The sequence below is a fragment of the Chiloscyllium plagiosum genome, unplaced genomic scaffold (genome assembly GCF_037043375.1).
Source record: "Chiloscyllium plagiosum isolate Xiang-an unplaced genomic scaffold, Cpla_swu_hap1 HiC_scaffold_5, whole genome shotgun sequence".
Classification (NCBI taxonomy): domain Eukaryota; kingdom Metazoa; phylum Chordata; class Chondrichthyes; order Orectolobiformes; family Hemiscylliidae; genus Chiloscyllium; species Chiloscyllium plagiosum.
In genome coordinates, this window is record NW_028270143.1 from 10480387 (window position 1) to 10498176 (window position 17790).

General features: G+C 39.6%; 1 protein-coding gene across 2 annotated transcripts in view; it reads right to left on the minus strand.

Annotated features, from left to right (window-relative positions):
* Nucleotides 1–17790, minus strand: part of LOC122549709 (dual 3',5'-cyclic-AMP and -GMP phosphodiesterase 11A-like) — a 306454-nt gene that overhangs the window by 96694 nt on the left and 191970 nt on the right. For both annotated transcript variants that reach the window (XM_087986987.1, XM_043689585.2), the window contains exons 7-9: nucleotides 12947–13022; nucleotides 11239–11306; nucleotides 8530–8622 (exon numbers count right to left, since the gene is read on the minus strand). In XM_087986987.1, coding sequence (XP_087843113.1) covers nucleotides 8530–8622; nucleotides 11239–11306; nucleotides 12947–13022 — 237 coding nt within the window. The remainder of the gene's footprint in view (nucleotides 1–8529; nucleotides 8623–11238; nucleotides 11307–12946; nucleotides 13023–17790) is intronic.

Consider the following 17790-nt stretch of genomic DNA (forward strand, 5'->3'; position numbering starts at 1 on the left):
CGACATTTCTTTAGCTTTCCTGATTATCTGCTGCAGCTGGGTGCTAGCTTTCTGTGCTGATTTCACTAATAAACTCAAGTCCCTTTATGTTGCATCTTTTTGCAGTTCTTCTGCAATTATATAATAGCACTCTTTTGTTCTCCCTTTCAAATTGAATATCTTCACACTTTCCCACATTATGCTCCATTTGTGAACTTTTTACCCGCTTATTTAATCTATTAATATCTCCCTCTGTAAATGGTTTGTACTCCTCTTACATCCTTTCTACCTATTGGTGTGGCGTAAAGGCAAGCCCATTGGCTTTGGAAGCAGATTAGAAACTGCCGTGCAGCAAGGCAATGGTAGACTGGCAAAAGGATCTGAGTTTAGAAGTAAAGGTAACTGACTGCAGTTAAATAGGGTCGTGATGATTTCACAGCTGGAGTACTGAGTGAAGTACTGAATTCACTTACCATAGAGGGATTGCAGCAGAGGTTCAATAGGCTGCTAGCCAGGATCGCAGGGCTGTCCTATGAGGAGAGATTGATTTGACTGTGCCTGTATTCCCTAGAGTTTAGAAGGATGAGCGGGGTTCTGATTAAAAGGTACAGAATTCTAACAGGTCTGGACAAATTAGACGCAGGGAGGATGTCTTCCCCAATTGGGGAGTCTACACCTGGGGACATGGTCTCAGGAGTGAATTTTCGACTGAGATGGGAAAAAATTTCTTCACTGAAAGATATGAAGTTCCCTATCATAGTAGGCTTTGGAAGTCAAGTCACTGAATATATTCAAGAAAGAGATTAATAATTATTTTTAGATTTTAAAGGCATTAAGGCATATGGGGAGAAAGGTGGAATATGGCATTAAGAGAGATCATTAGCCATAAGCACAGTGAATGGTGGTGCAGGCTCAAAGTGTGGAATGACCTACTCCTGCTCTATAATAGTGATTTGATTAGGCATAACCAACATGGATTTATGAATGGAAAATCACATCTGATGAACTGGTTGGTATTTTTCAGGATGTTACTAGCAGAATTGATAGAGAGGAGTCAGTAGAAGTAGTGCACTTAGATTTTCAGAAGCCTTTTGATTTTCCCTACAGTAGTTTGTTTGCCACAATTAAAGCATACGAGATTATCCACTTTCGTAGGAATAGCAGATGTGCAGAGTAAATGGCAAGAGGTTAGAAAATGAAGATTCATACAAAATGAACATACATTACTCAGAGAGTGGTAAGGGCATGGAACACCCTGCCTGCCAATGCAGTTAAGTCAGCCACATTAGGGAGATTTAAACAATCCTTGGATAAGCACATGGATGATGATGGGATAGTGCAGGCGGATGAGCTTAGATTAGTTCACAGGTCAGCGCAACATTGAGGGCTGAAGGGCCTGTTCCGCGCTGTATTGTTCTACGTTGTTTGTTCTAAAAGGACCTAGAAGTCCTTGTCAATAAGTTGTTGAAGGCTAACATGTATGTAGGCAAGATAATTAGGAAATTCAAGTAGTATATTGGTCTGTATAACAAAAGGAATGGCAATAGGAATAGTGAAGGCTCAATTAATTTGTTTAGAACCTTGGTTAGATTGCATCCGGAGTACTGCGTGTCTTCTTGGTTCCCTTCCCTTATAAAGATATTGTTGCTGTAGGAGGAATGCAATGAAGGCTCACTAGACTTATTTCCAGGATCATTGAGTGTCCTATGAGAAGAGATTGGGAAAACAGCCTGTATTCTCTTACTTTGTGAAGCATGATAGAATGATGAAAGGTGTGGAGGAGCTTAGAAAGGAAATTTAAGACTCTGGGGTTTAGACAGTTGAAGGTAGAGCATACAATTGTCTATTAATTGGCAGGAGAAATGGACCTGCGGTTGGAAGGAAAGAAGTGGACGGTTATGAAGAGTTCTACAGCTGGAGGGTGATAGAGTGGGGAAATGGCAGAGGCAGCACAATTCTTGATGAGCTGAAGTTCACTGATCCTAGGGATGTGAAGTAGGACTTCCAAGAGAGCATTGGGATAGGTTACGTCTGGAGGCAACAATGTCGTGGATGAGGGTTTTAGCAATGTTTAACAGTATATTAGCTAAAAAAAAACACTCACTGTATTTGGCAAGAAAGGTTCCCGAAGGCAGCCATTCTCTGCCTCATTAGGTGATCTCTGTCTGTTTTATTTGTACAGGTACTGGCGAACACACAATTAAAGCTTTAACCAACAGTACTCATCAACAGGATAAAGGTACCTTAGAATCATACAATCAATCTTATCGGTTTCATAACCTCGAGACCTGGAATAATAATCCAGACAAATCAAGCTCAAATGGAAATAAAAGTTGCCATTGGCAAAATAATCATAAAACTGTTGGATTGCAGTTCAAACTCAATATGTTCAGAATATTTCGTAGTAAAAGAAGCCTCACACCCCTATCCTGTCAATCCTGTAGCTAAATCCAGTCTCACACCAACTTGGTGGACAATTAATCTCAAATTGACCTCAGAAGCCACTCAAAGCTAAATAAGAGTCATCAATAATTGTCAACTATACCCCATTTCAAATCAAAGATTTATTTTTAAGATTGTATTCTTGAGGTCCTGAGGTAATATACATTATAAGTGTATTTCATTGATCTACTTCCACTTGTTATATCAGAACAATAGAACCTGCTGCCTTGCTAAACTCCAATGCTTATTTCTGTGTGACCACCTTTAAATTACAAAACAGAGAAAATTTAACAAGAAATGTTTCCTTGGCAACCACTATCCGCAGCTGTAGATTAGACACTTTAACTCACTTCACCCACAGCAATGCCAATTGCAGACTTTTCAGATTGTAATGAAAATGGACTATCACTATTAAACTTTCCTCATCTGACTTTAATTCCAAGATGTTCACGGACAAAGAACAGTTTCAAAAAGGACACTGCTGACCTAAAATGACAAGCCCTGTCAACCTGCATGGAAAAAATGAGACACTGAAACTCAATGAGGTGTCAAGGTGTATGCATCTTTTGCTTAACTCACACTTGCATGACAACTGCACATACTGAGAGATGAAAATTTGTTTACAACTATCCAGTTTGAAATGCAACAATGAAGCAGACACCAGAATCCATGAAGGTAGATCAACAGCAGCTTCTGAGCAGAAAGGGAGAGAAGAAGCAACATGGACTGAAACAGCAAAGATACTGTATCTCTGTTGAGGTTCTGTTCGCCGAGCTGGACGTTTTAGTTGCAAACGTTTCGTCCCCTGGCTAGGCGACATCATCAGTGTTTGGGAGCCTCCTGTGAAGTGCTTCTTTGATGTTTCCTCCGGTGTTTATAGTGCTCTGTCCCTGTCGCTTCCGGTTGTCAGTTTCAGCTGTCCGCTGTAGTGGTTGGTATATTGGGTCCAGGTCGATGTGTTTGTTGATGGAGTTTGTGGATGAATGACATGCCTCTAGGAATTCCCTGGCTGTTCTCTGTCTGGCTTGCCCTATGATAGTAGTGTTGTCCCAGTCGAATTCATGTTGCTTGTTGTCTGTGTGTGTGGCTGGTCGTGTCGTTTCGTGGCTAGTTGATGTTCATGTATGCGGATTGTTAGCTGTCTTCCTGTTTGTCCTATATAGTGTTTTGTGCAGTCCTTGCATGGTATTTTGTACACTACATGAGTTTTTGCTCATGTTGGGTATCGGGTCCTTCGTTCTGGTGAGTTGTTGTCTGAGCGTGGCTGTTGGTTTGTGTGCCGTTATGAGTCCTAGGGGTCCTAGGGAACAAAACATTTGCAACAAAAACTTCCAGCTCGGCGAACAGAACCACAACAACGAGCACCCGAGCTACAAATCTTCGCACAAACTTTGAACTGTATCTCTCTATCACCTTCTGCCAAAATCATTAAAAAAAAGTGCTGTTGAGAAAACAACTTGGGAAAAAAAAATCACTAACAAAGCCCGAAATTACTGGAAAATGTGGAGAGAAATGAGTTAACATTTCAAGTCGAGTAAGCTCTTCTTCAGAACTGATGACAGCCAGAAAAATGTTTTTTATGCAGAAGGTAGGGTAGGGTGGGGGTTAAGGAGTTAATGATAGATAGAGATAGAACCCGAAAAGAGAGAAAAACAATTAGACATACAAAGGAGTGGAGACCAATCAGCCCATGAAAATATATAACTGCTAATGGGCACAATTAGTTACCAACAATGGGTTATGGGGAATAGATACTGGTGGCCAGCCAATCCCCAGAAATGGAAACAGATGTCGAGGAAGGGAAGGGAGGAATCCGAAATGGACCTGGTGAAGATGAGAGCAGGATAGAAATTGGAAGCGAAATGGATAAACTTTTCCAGTTCCGGATGCAAGAAGGAGGCAGCACTGATGTACCAGAGAATGATTTGCGGGTGGAGGCTAGGGTAGATCTGGAACAAGGAATGTTCTACGTATCTCACAAAGAGACAGGCATCCATGGCAACTCCTCTGACCTGAAGAAAGGGACAGAAGTTAAAAACCAAGTTGTTCAGGGTGAGGACGAGCTCGGCTAGGTGAAGGAGAGTGATGGAGGATGGGGAAGGTTCAGGCCTTTTTTTCCCACAGAAACAGAGGGCCCTGAGACCATCCTGAAGGGGAAATGGCCTTGCGAAGGGTTTGCATGTCCATGGTAAAGAGGAGGCTACTGGAGGCTGCAAACTAGAAATTCTGAAACTGACGTAAAGTGTCAAAGGAATCAGAGATACAGTGGGAAGGGACTGAGCAAGGGAAGAAAAAAATCGAGTCAAGGTAGGAAGTGATAACTTCTTTGGGGCAGAGCAGGCAGAGACAGGTGGTCTGCCCAGGCAGACCTGCTTGTGGGATTTGGGAAGAAGGTAGAAGCAGGCTGTGTGGGGTTGGGAGACTATGAGCTTGGAGACAGTGGTGAGGGGGGGGTTGAGGGATCACAAGATGAAATGGACTTAGTGATTATTGTGGACACAATGACCTGATGTTGCATAGTGGGGTCATGGTCCAGGGGGAGAAAGGAGGAGTTGTCTGAGGGCTGGCACTCAGCCTCTGCAATGTCGATGTCAGTCTGTCAGATAACAATAGCACCATCCTGGTCAGCAGTGTTAATAACAAGTCAGGGTTGGATTCGAGAGTATAGAGTGCAGTCATTTCACGTGGAGGGAGTGTGTTGGAGCTGGGTGAAGGGGTCTATGGGACGGGGAGAGTACTTTTGTCCAAAGAAATGGGCACGGAGGCGAAGGTGACAGAAGAAGAGTTCAACTTCATATCATGCCCGAAATTTATTTAAGTGGGAATGCAGAGGGATAAAATGGATATATTTGCTGAGTACAGAATATTCAGCATTGGACAGTGGAAGGTCAAAAGGGATAGTAAATATGTAACAGGAGTTGGGGTTAGGAGATGGAATGGTGTCAATGGTGAGGGTAGGGTAGGAAGGTTCCAGAGGGGTGCATACCTTTGAGTTGTTGCATCTAATCAATCTGTATTCGCTGCTGACAATGTGGTCTCCTCGACAATGGGGAAATGAAGAGTAGACAGGGTGAGCGCTTTGCAGAGCACCAATGTTCTGTCTGCAAAAAGACCCTGAGCGTCTAACTGTCTGTCACTTTAATGTATTACGCTGTTCCCATCCAATATCTTTGTCTCAGGCAAGCTCAGCACAAGCAGGAAGAACAGCACCTCATTTTCCACTTAGAAACTCTACAGCTTTCTGGATTCAATAAGGATTCCAACAACTTTAAGGATTGAGGCACCTTCTCCCATGTCCTTAACCTTATCGCCAAGAGTGTGGTGCTGGAAAAGCACAGTAGGTCAGGCAGCATCTGAGGAGCAGGAAAATCGACGTTTCAGGCATAAGCCCTTCACCAGGAATCATTAACTTTATCGCACTCACCAGGCCTTGTCATCACATAGTCTGTTATTACACTTAACCAATTGTTAACCACTAATACTTCCCATTAGCAATTATTCATTCTCCTAGGCTGACTGTTATACACTTCTTTGTCTGCCTAATTGTTCTTCTCTCTCTTTGAGCTCTATCTTCACCTTTTTTGTGAATAATCCAACAAAGGCCAGTATCCTGCCATCAAGTCGCCCTTCATTTACATATCTATAGTACATGACACTAACCCAGCTAGCTCAGTGCTGGCTCCAAGTCTGAACAGAACCCCTGACATTCCTGTTTTGATATGTCAGTCAGGACTCCCTGATTGGACCAGGTTAACAGCCCCAATCAGGGAACTCATATTCTCTGAGGTCCACCTGACTGACCTCACTTCAATCACTACATCCCACCCCCTCTATGTTCAAAGACATAGGCCTGTTCTTTTTCCTGTAGCTTCTCCTGGGGAGTTTTCACACCAGGTCTGGTTCCTCAGACTCTGCCTCGGTTACTAGTGGCGTGTACCAGACTGGAGCCCACCTCTTGTGCCCACAGCGTCAGGCGGTAACAGCATTAAGGTGTTGTGAGGCAGCAGTGCTAACCACTGAGCTACCGTGCTGCCACACTTGCTCAGAACCTTTCAATCATGTTTGACAAATGAACTCTATGCACGTCTACACACTTTGAATAGGCATACACAATGACTAAAAAACATACAGCCCATGAATGGATCAGCATAGTCGAAGTGTAACTGAGTCCAGGGTTTACCCAGCCATTCCCACAAATCTGGGAGAGCTGCTGACAGTAATCTTTGTCCTTGTTGACACTTTGGGCACTGTCCCAACATTGTGGTTATGTCAGCATCCAATTCTGGCCACGAACATTCTCACCAGCATCTTCATTCTGGGAATCCCTGGTGAAGTTCAGGCAGTATCTAATGGTGCCCTTTGCTCAAACTATCATTTTTGCTCCTGATAATATTATGCCATCCTCTATGGCAATCTGGTCTTGCCGGATCCAGAAAGGTTTCAATTGTGGCTGGGATGGCTCTTTTGTTTCTCCCATCACCACCAGCTGTTTTAGTTTTGCCAGTACAGATCTTTTTCGTGTTCACAGTCTGATAATGTCAGCGGTGACCAAAAGGATGTCCAAAAAGTTTAAAACCAGAACAGACTCTTCTTATGGTTTTTACTGTTAATGGGATGTGGCTCAAGGCATCCTTCATTTACACATGCATAGTACATGACACTGACTCAGCTAACTCCCAGAGCTGGCTCCTAGAGTGAACTGTACCCCTGACACTCCTGTTTACATCTGTCAACCAGGACTCCCTGATTGGGGCTGTTAACCTGGTACAATCAGGGAACTCATATTCTATGAAGTCTATCTGACTGACCTCATTCTAATCACTACACCACCCACCCTAACCTCTGCATAAAAAAACAACTTTTTCCTAGCTATCACCAGTTTTGAAGAAGGGTCATTGGACCTGAAACATTAACTCTGATTTCTCTCCATAGATGCTGCCTGATCTGCTGAGATTTTCAGAAATTTCTGTTTTTATTTCAGATTTCCAGCATCCTCCGTTCTTTTGATTTTTTGTTTGTAAAAATAGGTATTCATTGTGAACTCAGTATATGCCCCTGTTCAAAATAAGAGCAACAGCTAAGCTGTTGGACCCAGGCCTTTTAATTCACATATCTCAAGGACTGTTAAGATCTATAACTGCGTTTGCCTTTACCTTTCTGCCTGTGCCAGACACACCTCCTTTATAGGTTCATTACCTGTATTTGTGTGTTTGATGATTGGATGTTCTATTTTATTGTTTTGTGAGGTATTTGTTAATAAAACTTCACTCTCTTTCACTCAAGAAAACCTAGCAATTGGCAGTCCTTCATTTTTGATCTGGTTTAGTTGAATTGCGATCGCTATATACCAAAAAAGGAAAACACAACAAAATTATTGTGTTGTGTGTACAAGAGAAGGTTAAAGAAGCACAGTTGCTGTGATCTTTCCTCACCTCACAAGACCATACCACAATTACACTGTCAGGACATCCTGTGCCTTGAATTATTTATACCCACAATAAGTTCAGCTCCATTTTATAATTTTTAACCATCCGGAGGCCAAATAAATTATGATCAATAAAAAAGCTACTACAATGTAGCTCAAGGGCTGAGCACTGAAAACTGGAAGTAAGCAAGCAGGCACAGTGGGGTAGGGTTAAGTGGCAGACAGTTGTCAGGGACTGTCAAAGTGTTATAGGGAGAAATTTATTTGCATTGTGCTGCTTTGAATAATGTTAGGCAAGCATCCACAGATTCCCTGGGAGAACGCTGCACCACAAGCTTCTAGCTGCTTGGCATGCATGTAGTTTGTCATTGATAGCAATGAAGGACAAGCACATGACTGCAGGCAGTATTATCTGACCCTAGAGAACTGATGTTGTCTGTGTAGTGATGCTACACAACAAATACTCCCCATTGACATCCAAGGAGTGAGCAGGAGATCAGAGTATAGGTCTTTACTGCATTCATCTCTCGGTCTAGATTTTCTCTGAATATACAACCACAGTTTTCAAAATGTAATTCCACGTACAATATATAAATAATCACACATTTAATTATTCATTTAATTCAAAATTTTCCATATTTGATGAAACCTTTGAAAAATATATTTTTAACAATCAGACTCACATCAAGAGCCACTGATTGCTTTGCCCAGGATTTCTTCACTTGGTTGTACATTATTGTATTGTTGATGCCAAGACCACAGAAGATGACAAAGGCCTAGAACCCGCAAAAGAAAACACAGGAATATTTAATAAAAAATCACAAACAAATTTACTGTAGCAACTAGGTGAGAGACTTTCAACTACTTGCGTCATTTAAGTATGTCTCATGAACACCAATCTAAATATGTAATTTATCTCACAACTTTATTCATGAAGTTCCTTGTCATTTTATTTGGTTAGCAAGTTAATTTCTCATGTAACGATTGAATCACAGATTCTGAGTGAACAAACCATAGATTGCTTGCACAGATTCTGATTAAGAACTCAAATTCCAGAAGTAAGCAATATGTATTATTTCACTGGTACCATAGAGAGCACAGTGAGTCCGGATCTTGTCAGATTGTGACTAATGGACTGACATTATCTGCAACTGTCATCAATTGAAGAAAATAGCTGGACAAATTGCTATTCCAGCACACTGCAACATATGAAATGTGCATTAATTTTAGTGTGTTGGTTTGAGTAAATTGTTTAAGTGTGGATAAATTGGCTCTAATGTAAATGGAGTACAATTTATTTCTTTCACTTAGAAAAAGAATCTCAACATCATGTTCCCTTTTAAAGTAATGCAAACAATTACAACTACCTTTATCAGACTTTAGATTTTTAGTTTCACCATGCATTAATAATATTCTGATTAATTTTTCATGGTTATTTGTCATAGGAAAATACAATCAATCCGAAAATCACCACTTGAAGTAGTATACAATATATACACCTGGAAATTCCTCAAAGATTTGCCCAGCCTCACAACTTTGAGAGGTGTTTCTTGGAACTGTTAATGACACGGTCTAAATACTGTCGGTACAGGATTTGAACAGAAGTTATGGTGGGAGGTAAACTTAGGGAACTTGATGGAGTTTTGATTGTGAAACAATAAAGAAGCATAAGAAGGCATGCAATGAATGGTCATTGTTTTTCTTCATTAAAGGGATCACTGCCTAACAATGGCTCCCTGCTAACGAAGAAAATGAACTATGGTTATTTAATTATATCTGGTCAAGCTGAAACTGATCAGAAAAGTTTAATGCTAACACTGGTTTCAAAAAGATAAAAATATTTTCAATTGCCTAAAATCAGCATTCAGATCTCAATAAGCATAAAGTCTACTTTTTTCTACTTCATCCCTAAGATCTTATCCACACAATTCCTTCATTTTGTACATGGCTAGCTCATATACTCAAACAATTTGCTTCATATTTCCATAAGTTACGAAACAAGTTACTGGACAGAAGAAATATATTCTTTTCCGAAGGAACTGTGCTTCATAATCTCCATCAAGCATTAAAAGGTACTCTCTCTTCAGATGTTATACTTTTCCAAACACCATATTTGTACCCTTTGACATGAGTAAATGCTTCACCGGAATATATATTTGCAAAATTACTTCTTTGCTTTTTAAGGAATTGTAATAACGCATTGTGCCCCACGTCAAAATCACCAATACTGATCTACCTTTGGATGGGATATAAGTAATTTCCATGACCCATGTGAACAAAGACATCAGTCTGTCTGTGGCTTTTGAGGCTCTTTCATCATACTAGAATTTTGCTATGCCAGTACAAAGTACAGTAATAGCACATTGATGAAGAATGGTCCCTCAACATTCAAATCACAATAAAATTAGAAATCTGTTTCTCACTGGTTTACAAATTTTGCACATGGCACACAGGGAAAACCTTCCCCCATAATTATTTATTATTGATTTATAAAAGCTCCGTCTTTAAGGCAATTACGCTACATACTGAATATTCATATGGTATCACAACCAAAGCACTAAAAAGATTACAGCTCTGATTCTGGTAATGATCAATCTATACCCTCTTTTACAGCAGTGTGGTTATTTGGTCATAGCTCATAGAATCTCTAGAATTCAGTTAGAGGCTATTCAGCCCATCGAGTCTGCACTGACCCTCCAAATAGCATCCTACCATATCCCCACATTTACCATAGCTAACCCACCTATCACAACCCTGGACATTACAGGGCAATCTAGCATGGCCAATCTACCTAACCTGCACACCTTTAGGCTGTCGTAGGAAACCAGAGCATCTAGAGAAACACACTTAGACACAGGGAGAATGTGCAAACTATACACAGTCAACCAAGGGTGGAATTGGCGCTGTGAGGAAACCACTGAGTCACCTCTCATGACATAACATTCCTTTCTTTTAATGACATAAAAGTTACAATGCATTAAAATCACCAGAAACTTGGAGAGATAAGGCTTATCTCAATCAACTGTCATTCTTTAAATAGTTTAAGTCATGAATGAGTGAACCAATATCAGTATTTCTCTAGAAGTCCTGGACCTCTGATTTTTAAAAAAAACGGTATTTATATAGTTAGTACAAGGAATCATTATAACTACTTTGCTTCTCATAGACATCGTCATACAAACAATCAATCATATTCAACCAATAAACAACAGAGATTAACATTAAGGGACATTTTACAAATAATATCCGAACTCCAAAAGCTTTTTTAACAGCTTTATGTTAAGTCTTACATTAGAAAAGTGCCAACATCATGTTGTATGCCACAGAATGTGATAAATATTGCGTTTTTGAACAGCTATGATAATATAGTATAGGAAAAGTAATAAACTCACCTCAAAGAGCCTTTGATCGGCATCATCAAACGTTTTTCTATCCAGCCTATTAAGAATTTGAGCAACTCCTATAGCAGAAAATAAATTTAAATGATCCACTGGTATTGTTTCTAGGATCTGAAGGACTTTCACCTTGACTTTATATGAGAGCAGGTAAAGCTCGTTACTATACCACACTGGGAGAGATTATAGATAACCTATTCCCAATCATTGTACATTACGTGAAATAACTCATATTTTGAATATTACAATGCAAAATAAAATCAGTCACCATCAACAAATTTTATAGAGATGATTAGCCACACTAATCAACAGTTAATAAAATATTAATTTCTGGATTTCAGCAAGAAAATATAGTCAAGACAATGTAATGATACATTATAAAGCTTCAGCCTTTTTAACTCTGTACAGTGCTTCAGAGTTCTCAGACTCCATGGCTACTTAATAATGCTCTTTCCTTAATGCACAATTTTTTCTGATATGGCTCAGCTGGAAACAAGTATAAGACTGTACTGGGAACAATTTTACTATGAATTTGCATTTTGATTTATAAGTTCTCACATTTGTTATTCACAATCTAAAGTTTAATTCTAAACTTGTTTGATTAGTCACATAGACATTCGTCCCAAACTATCTCAGATCTAAACAGTTTCTGACTCTGCGTTCACATTAATTCTTCAAATTTAAGAGTGTCAGATTGTCCAGAATTCAAAATGAGCTAGTAACAGTGCCTTCACTGCTGTACAAACTAGAATGAGAACTGTGGTAAACCAGAAGAACTGCAATGGTTAAGGAAAATAGTATTGCCTGTTAACAGATCAATACCATCCCAAAGACTAGAGTGAAAATGTGGACAACTATGCTAATAATGTAAAACACCCTACGATATGATAAGTAATGATAGTGCTCCTCATCATGAAAAAGAGTGCAAACTGGCTCCAATCATTTGAATACTCACCAGCAGAAAAACATTTAAGCAGTGCAGACTTCACACTGAAGCTTCAAGAAACCCAGCTTGTACAGCAGAAGCCCCTCATCACTATTTGTCAAGTCTATCCTGCTTGTTATATTTGTAGACATTTCATTGACTACCCATTCTGAGTGTGTGATTTCTCCTTTTGATATATATCTTCATAGATGATTATCAGTGTCAAGGTCTCTTTCCACTTAGGCAGAGATGTTGTGAAAAATAATTCACTGTATTAAATGACATTCCCACATTTCATAAAAAAAATTAGCTGCCTATGCATATGGAACTAAAAGATATTATTTATGACACAAATTCCATGCATAGCCTTCAACTTATTCATAGATGCTAATTCAACTTCAGCACTCAGACTCAATCAGTTAAATCTGCACCAACTAAACCTGGCATCATCTCCAACTGAACAGCTGAGCAACTAACTTGGAAATACATTATTCCCCCACCATGATCTCTCACCAACATCCAAACTGAAACAGAGGCCAGGTGTTTCTGGATGTTGTTTGGAACCAACATTCTTGTGCAAAAAAACTCAAAACAAAATTGTTTTCGAAGTGCGGCCTATAAGTGCACATTTGCATTGCGTGTTGAATCTGATGGGAAGATACAGCTACATACTGATTCAGATTTTTCCCAGATGCACATGCTGAGGAGGAAATCAGCATTAAAGGGTTTTTTTTTTGTCGATAAAAACATGGTTAAATTTATATCTATGTCTCCACTCACCAATGATCTGATGATTACTGTTCCAGATGGGAACACACAACACTGAGCGAATGTGAAAACCAGACATCTGGTCTGCCTGAAAAGTAAACAGGCAGTGAAAATATGAGGATCATTAACATTTTTATTTTTTTCCAGAACATGAAAGATACTGCATTATCTTCATGACAAAATGTATTCTATGGCAATGTAGCCTGATTATTTAAAAATATTGATTGGATGGCAAAGATGTTTAACACTGTCTTCTTCCTTTCTTAGTTAATGGGATCAAAGTCTGTGATTAAGGTGAAGCATGTTTAGCCACTATCTGTGAAGCAGGTAATCATAAGGCTTGTATTGATAATGGTGCCTTATCATATGAAACATTTCAAAACACGATGAAGTATTTTTCAAGTGCAGTAACTGCTGTTCTGTAGGCAAGTAAAGCAGCACTAAACGTCACCAAGATTGCAAAAATAACGAAATAAATGTTTTTAGGTGGCAGTGGTTAACAGAGAAACAGGACTGTTTCCTTTTTTTCTTCAAATGGTGTCACATAATTTCTAATGTTCACCAGAATGCTACAAATCATAGGATGGAACTCAGTTTTAATGTCTTTTCCAAAGTACAGTACTAGATTAGAGTGGTGCTGGAAAAGCACAGCAGTTCAGGCAGCATCCGAGGAGCAGGAAAATCAACGTTTCGGGCAAAAGCCCTTCATCAGGAATAGACGCAGAGTGCCTGCGGGGATCTCTCCCCCCTGTCGATTTTCCTGCTCCTCGGATGCTGCCTGACCTGCTGTGCTTTTCCAGCACCACTCTAATCTAGAATTTGATTTCCAGCATCTGCAGTCCTTGTTTTTACCAAAATACAGTACTTACAAAAATGCGTATCCACAAAGACATGCCAGCCTAGGATACATATCTAAATCCTGGTTATTATTACAGATTATAAATTATGTATATATTATAAATTGAATCAAGTTAAAACTGCTTGTAATACAAGTTAAAAAATTAAATAAAATTATTATAAGTTACAGTTCTAATTCACTTATAGGGAATTATTTCAAATCTGAAACAAGAGTTGCGAACTACAGACATATTTGAATCCAACTAAAATCCACTCAAGTTTTACAAACAACTACATCATTTTATTTCTTGATTTAATTGTATCCCGTTTCCCCAAATACCTTTATATACATTACACTAACTATTTACTGGACACTACTATATATCCCCTGTGGTTTGAGAAGTCCTCAGCCACAGACTAGTTCAACAGATCATTTGATGCTGTAATTATACTGTTAGACTTTACACTATAAATTAGCTCATCTGAAATTCCAATAGCATTTTCATTTGAATTTTTAAAAATGCAAAATGTGGATATTCAAAACTGAATGAATAAATTGGGCAACTCACTAAAAAAAGATGGAAAAAAGTTAAGAACTATCAGGGAGCTCTTCAAGTCTCATCTCTACCACCTCCCCCCTCACTCCCCACCCACCCACCCCCACCATTGGAATTACTTGAGCAGACGGCCCTCACCTTGCTGAAGCACAACAAAACCTAAACACTGCCTTTCCCCAACCCGATTAAATTCACACCATATGAAGAAAAATATGATTTTTGTTCCTAACAAAGTCAGTCCCCCACAGATACTATTGCAAATGCTAAGAAAAACTTTTGCTACAAGTTAGGTAATGCCATAGATGAAGTCTCAACTGGAAAACTGTGGTTCCTTATAACTGCATTATCATTATCTTTAAATACACAGACTATTTGGAATCAGGACCAGTTCGAATTTGGCATTAGTTCAGTAATAAAGTTGATGCTCAGTGCTCATTACAATCTCACCCCAGCCACACAAAAAAGAAAAAAATTACAAATATGCAGAGCCTCATCACATCTCTCAAAAACATCCCAAATTATTCAGTACAAAATGAATCACTGTGAACCGCAGTCACTGTTCTGCAGGTGAACACACCAGACCTTTTTCTTTGTGTAACAATGTCCCACAAACAGAAACAAACAATTAGTGAATCTATTGTGTTGGTCAAAGGAAGGCTAGTATACTACAGATAGTATTGCAAGGTCTCTGACATCCACCAGTTCTGATAATGGATTCATTGGTTTGACTTCTCATTCACCTATATCTGTGCAATATCTAACAATACAGATCTCCTTTAATACTGCAGTAAAGTCTACATCACCTAAGAACTGAACCCCTACTTGTCAAACTGAACCCCTATTCCTGTGATTTCATTTCAAGGCTAGTAAGTGTGCAGAAAATTAGACATTTTTGAATGTTTCTTTTGCTAAAGGAGAAATTTATAGAGATATTTATCCAATTATAGGGGAATCTGCCTCATCATTAGAACATGCTGGTGATCACTGGTGTGATTATCCATTTGTGGGGGACTGGCAAAATCTATCCTTGTCATTCCACACATGGTGAATTCCCTTTGTGTGGACGGCATATTCTCTTATTGTTTGTATTCTGCTTGTATAATAATGAGATACCTTGTCCAAATTTTTCCATTTTTATGTAAAACTATATTTAAGAGATGGATTCGTATTTGATATTTATGCAGAATAGCTAGGTTGAGGTTCAGTAATTCTTTTTGACTGAACTCCTCGTGCTGACTGTATGGCTTTAATCACAGACAGAGCAGCTGCTTTAATATTACATAGATTTTTCTTCATTTGCAGCAGTCAAGTCTCAGAAGGGTTGTAAAACCTGGCATCAGGATTTTGAGGAGGAATTGGGGCACAGCTACTGACATCTCTTTTTGTGATCACTGCTCTATCTCTTGCAATTGCGGAAGTACTGATCTGATGCAAGTGGCATTACTATAAATTATATCCTGTGAACTCTTACTGCATCCAGAGTGAGCGAGAGGTGCTCAGCTGTGCACTAAATAAATGTGAAAATCTGAGAGACAGCCTTTGAACCCTGGATTCCGAAAAACCTTTGTTACTATGGCGATCTGTTTTTTTTTTACGGGTACAAATTGTTCTGCACATAATAAAACAACATGTCAAATACATTTACTTGTGCATGATATCACAGTGCTGAGCATCTGGAAGAAGCTTTCAGTGTGCATTGATTCATTATGAGAAGAGATTCATTCTGTAGCTATTAGTTTCTAGATTTACAGTGGCACTCTGACTGACTCAGGCTCTGCAATTTTTACAATGATGCATATATCTGAACTTCAATTCAGCTATACAGAGAATGCCGACTCTGTGTCATCACACTGCCACCTTTTGTTGCTTGGAGACACAGCCGAGATTTTAAGTTGATTCTACTGTAACATCAGGTCAAATTTATGCTGCAACTGAATGAAGAAAAAGATACAAATCACTAAAACTGAAGTATAAGAATATTGTGACAGATTAGATTAGATTAGATTACAGCGCGGAAACAGGCCCTTCTGCCCAACAAGTCCACACCGACCCGCCGAAGCGCAACCCACCCATGCCCCTACATTTACCCCTTACCTAACACTACGGGCAATTTAGCATGGCCAATTCACCTGACCTGCACATCTTTGGACTGTGGGAGGAAACCGGAGCACCCGGAGGAAACCCACGCAGACACGAGGAGAATGTGCAAACTCCACACAGTCAGTCGCCTGATGCGGGAAATGAACCCGGGTCTCAGGCACTGTGAGGCAGCAGTGCTAACCACTGTGCCACCGTGCCGCCCACATGTTGTTCTTATGTCATATACACCAAGAATGGTCTTTGTGGTTCTCTTGATTGATTCCTATTATTTTAGCATAAATGAGCAGCAAGTCAGTCTATTCTGTCCATCTGAGGTTTCTATGATCTTGGAGGCAAAAAGGAGACTAGACTCCCTCCTTTTCATCACTCTAATGTTCCGCTGTGCGGAATTCCCCAGTAAACATTTTATTAGGATTTGTAATTGGCTAGCCTTTATTCTAAAAAAGGGCACCATCACATGAATGATAAGTATTAATGTGCTAAACAGCCAACAATGTGTGGCCAGGAGAAATTACTTCTGATTTGCACATCATGGCAAGTTGCTGAACAATTTATGCAGCTTCATAGTTGCCTTCCTATAAATGACTTTGAACCTTTAACCTCCCTACAGGTTTCATGACGTTGCCGCATTTGGAAATGAGCTGCTGAATAAATTCATCACACAATGTTAAGTCTAGGGATTAGTAACATGAGTATACTTTCAACAATGTGGTAATTGTTAATGACTTCCAATCAACTCCTCTGGCCCAGAAAGTGAACAACTAATAGTGTGGAGTTGTGAATTAGATTACTTACAGTGTGGAAACAGGCCTTCGGCCCAACAAGTCCACACCGACCCTCCGAAGAGCAACCCACCCAGACCCATTCCCCTACACCTAATACTACGGGCAATTTAGCATGGAATTATTGTTGAAAAAAGAGATTTGTCTTTCTTTGACTTAATCAAATCATTTGTTTCCACTATTTTTTAAGGACCAGATTAGAAATTGAATTCATTCCTATTTATCTACCCTCTACTTAGTACCTCCTCCATTTATTTCCCAATTCATTTCAATATACTCCATGCCCTGGCTTTGCAATTTCCAGCAACTTGGAGGGCAAAATATAAATTGTGCTGAAGAGTGTAGTTAAATATTAAATTAATCAAGAACTCAGTGAGATGCTCCAATTTTGTAGGGGAACGTGAGGTCTGCAGATGCTGGAGATCAGAGCTGAAAATGTGTTGCTGGAAAAGCGCAGCAGGTCAGGCAGCATCCAGGGAACAGGAGAATCAACATTTCGGGCATAAGCCCTTCTTCAGGAATGAGGAAAGTTTGTCCAGCAGGCTAAGATAAAAAGTAGGGAGGAGGGACTTGGGGGAGG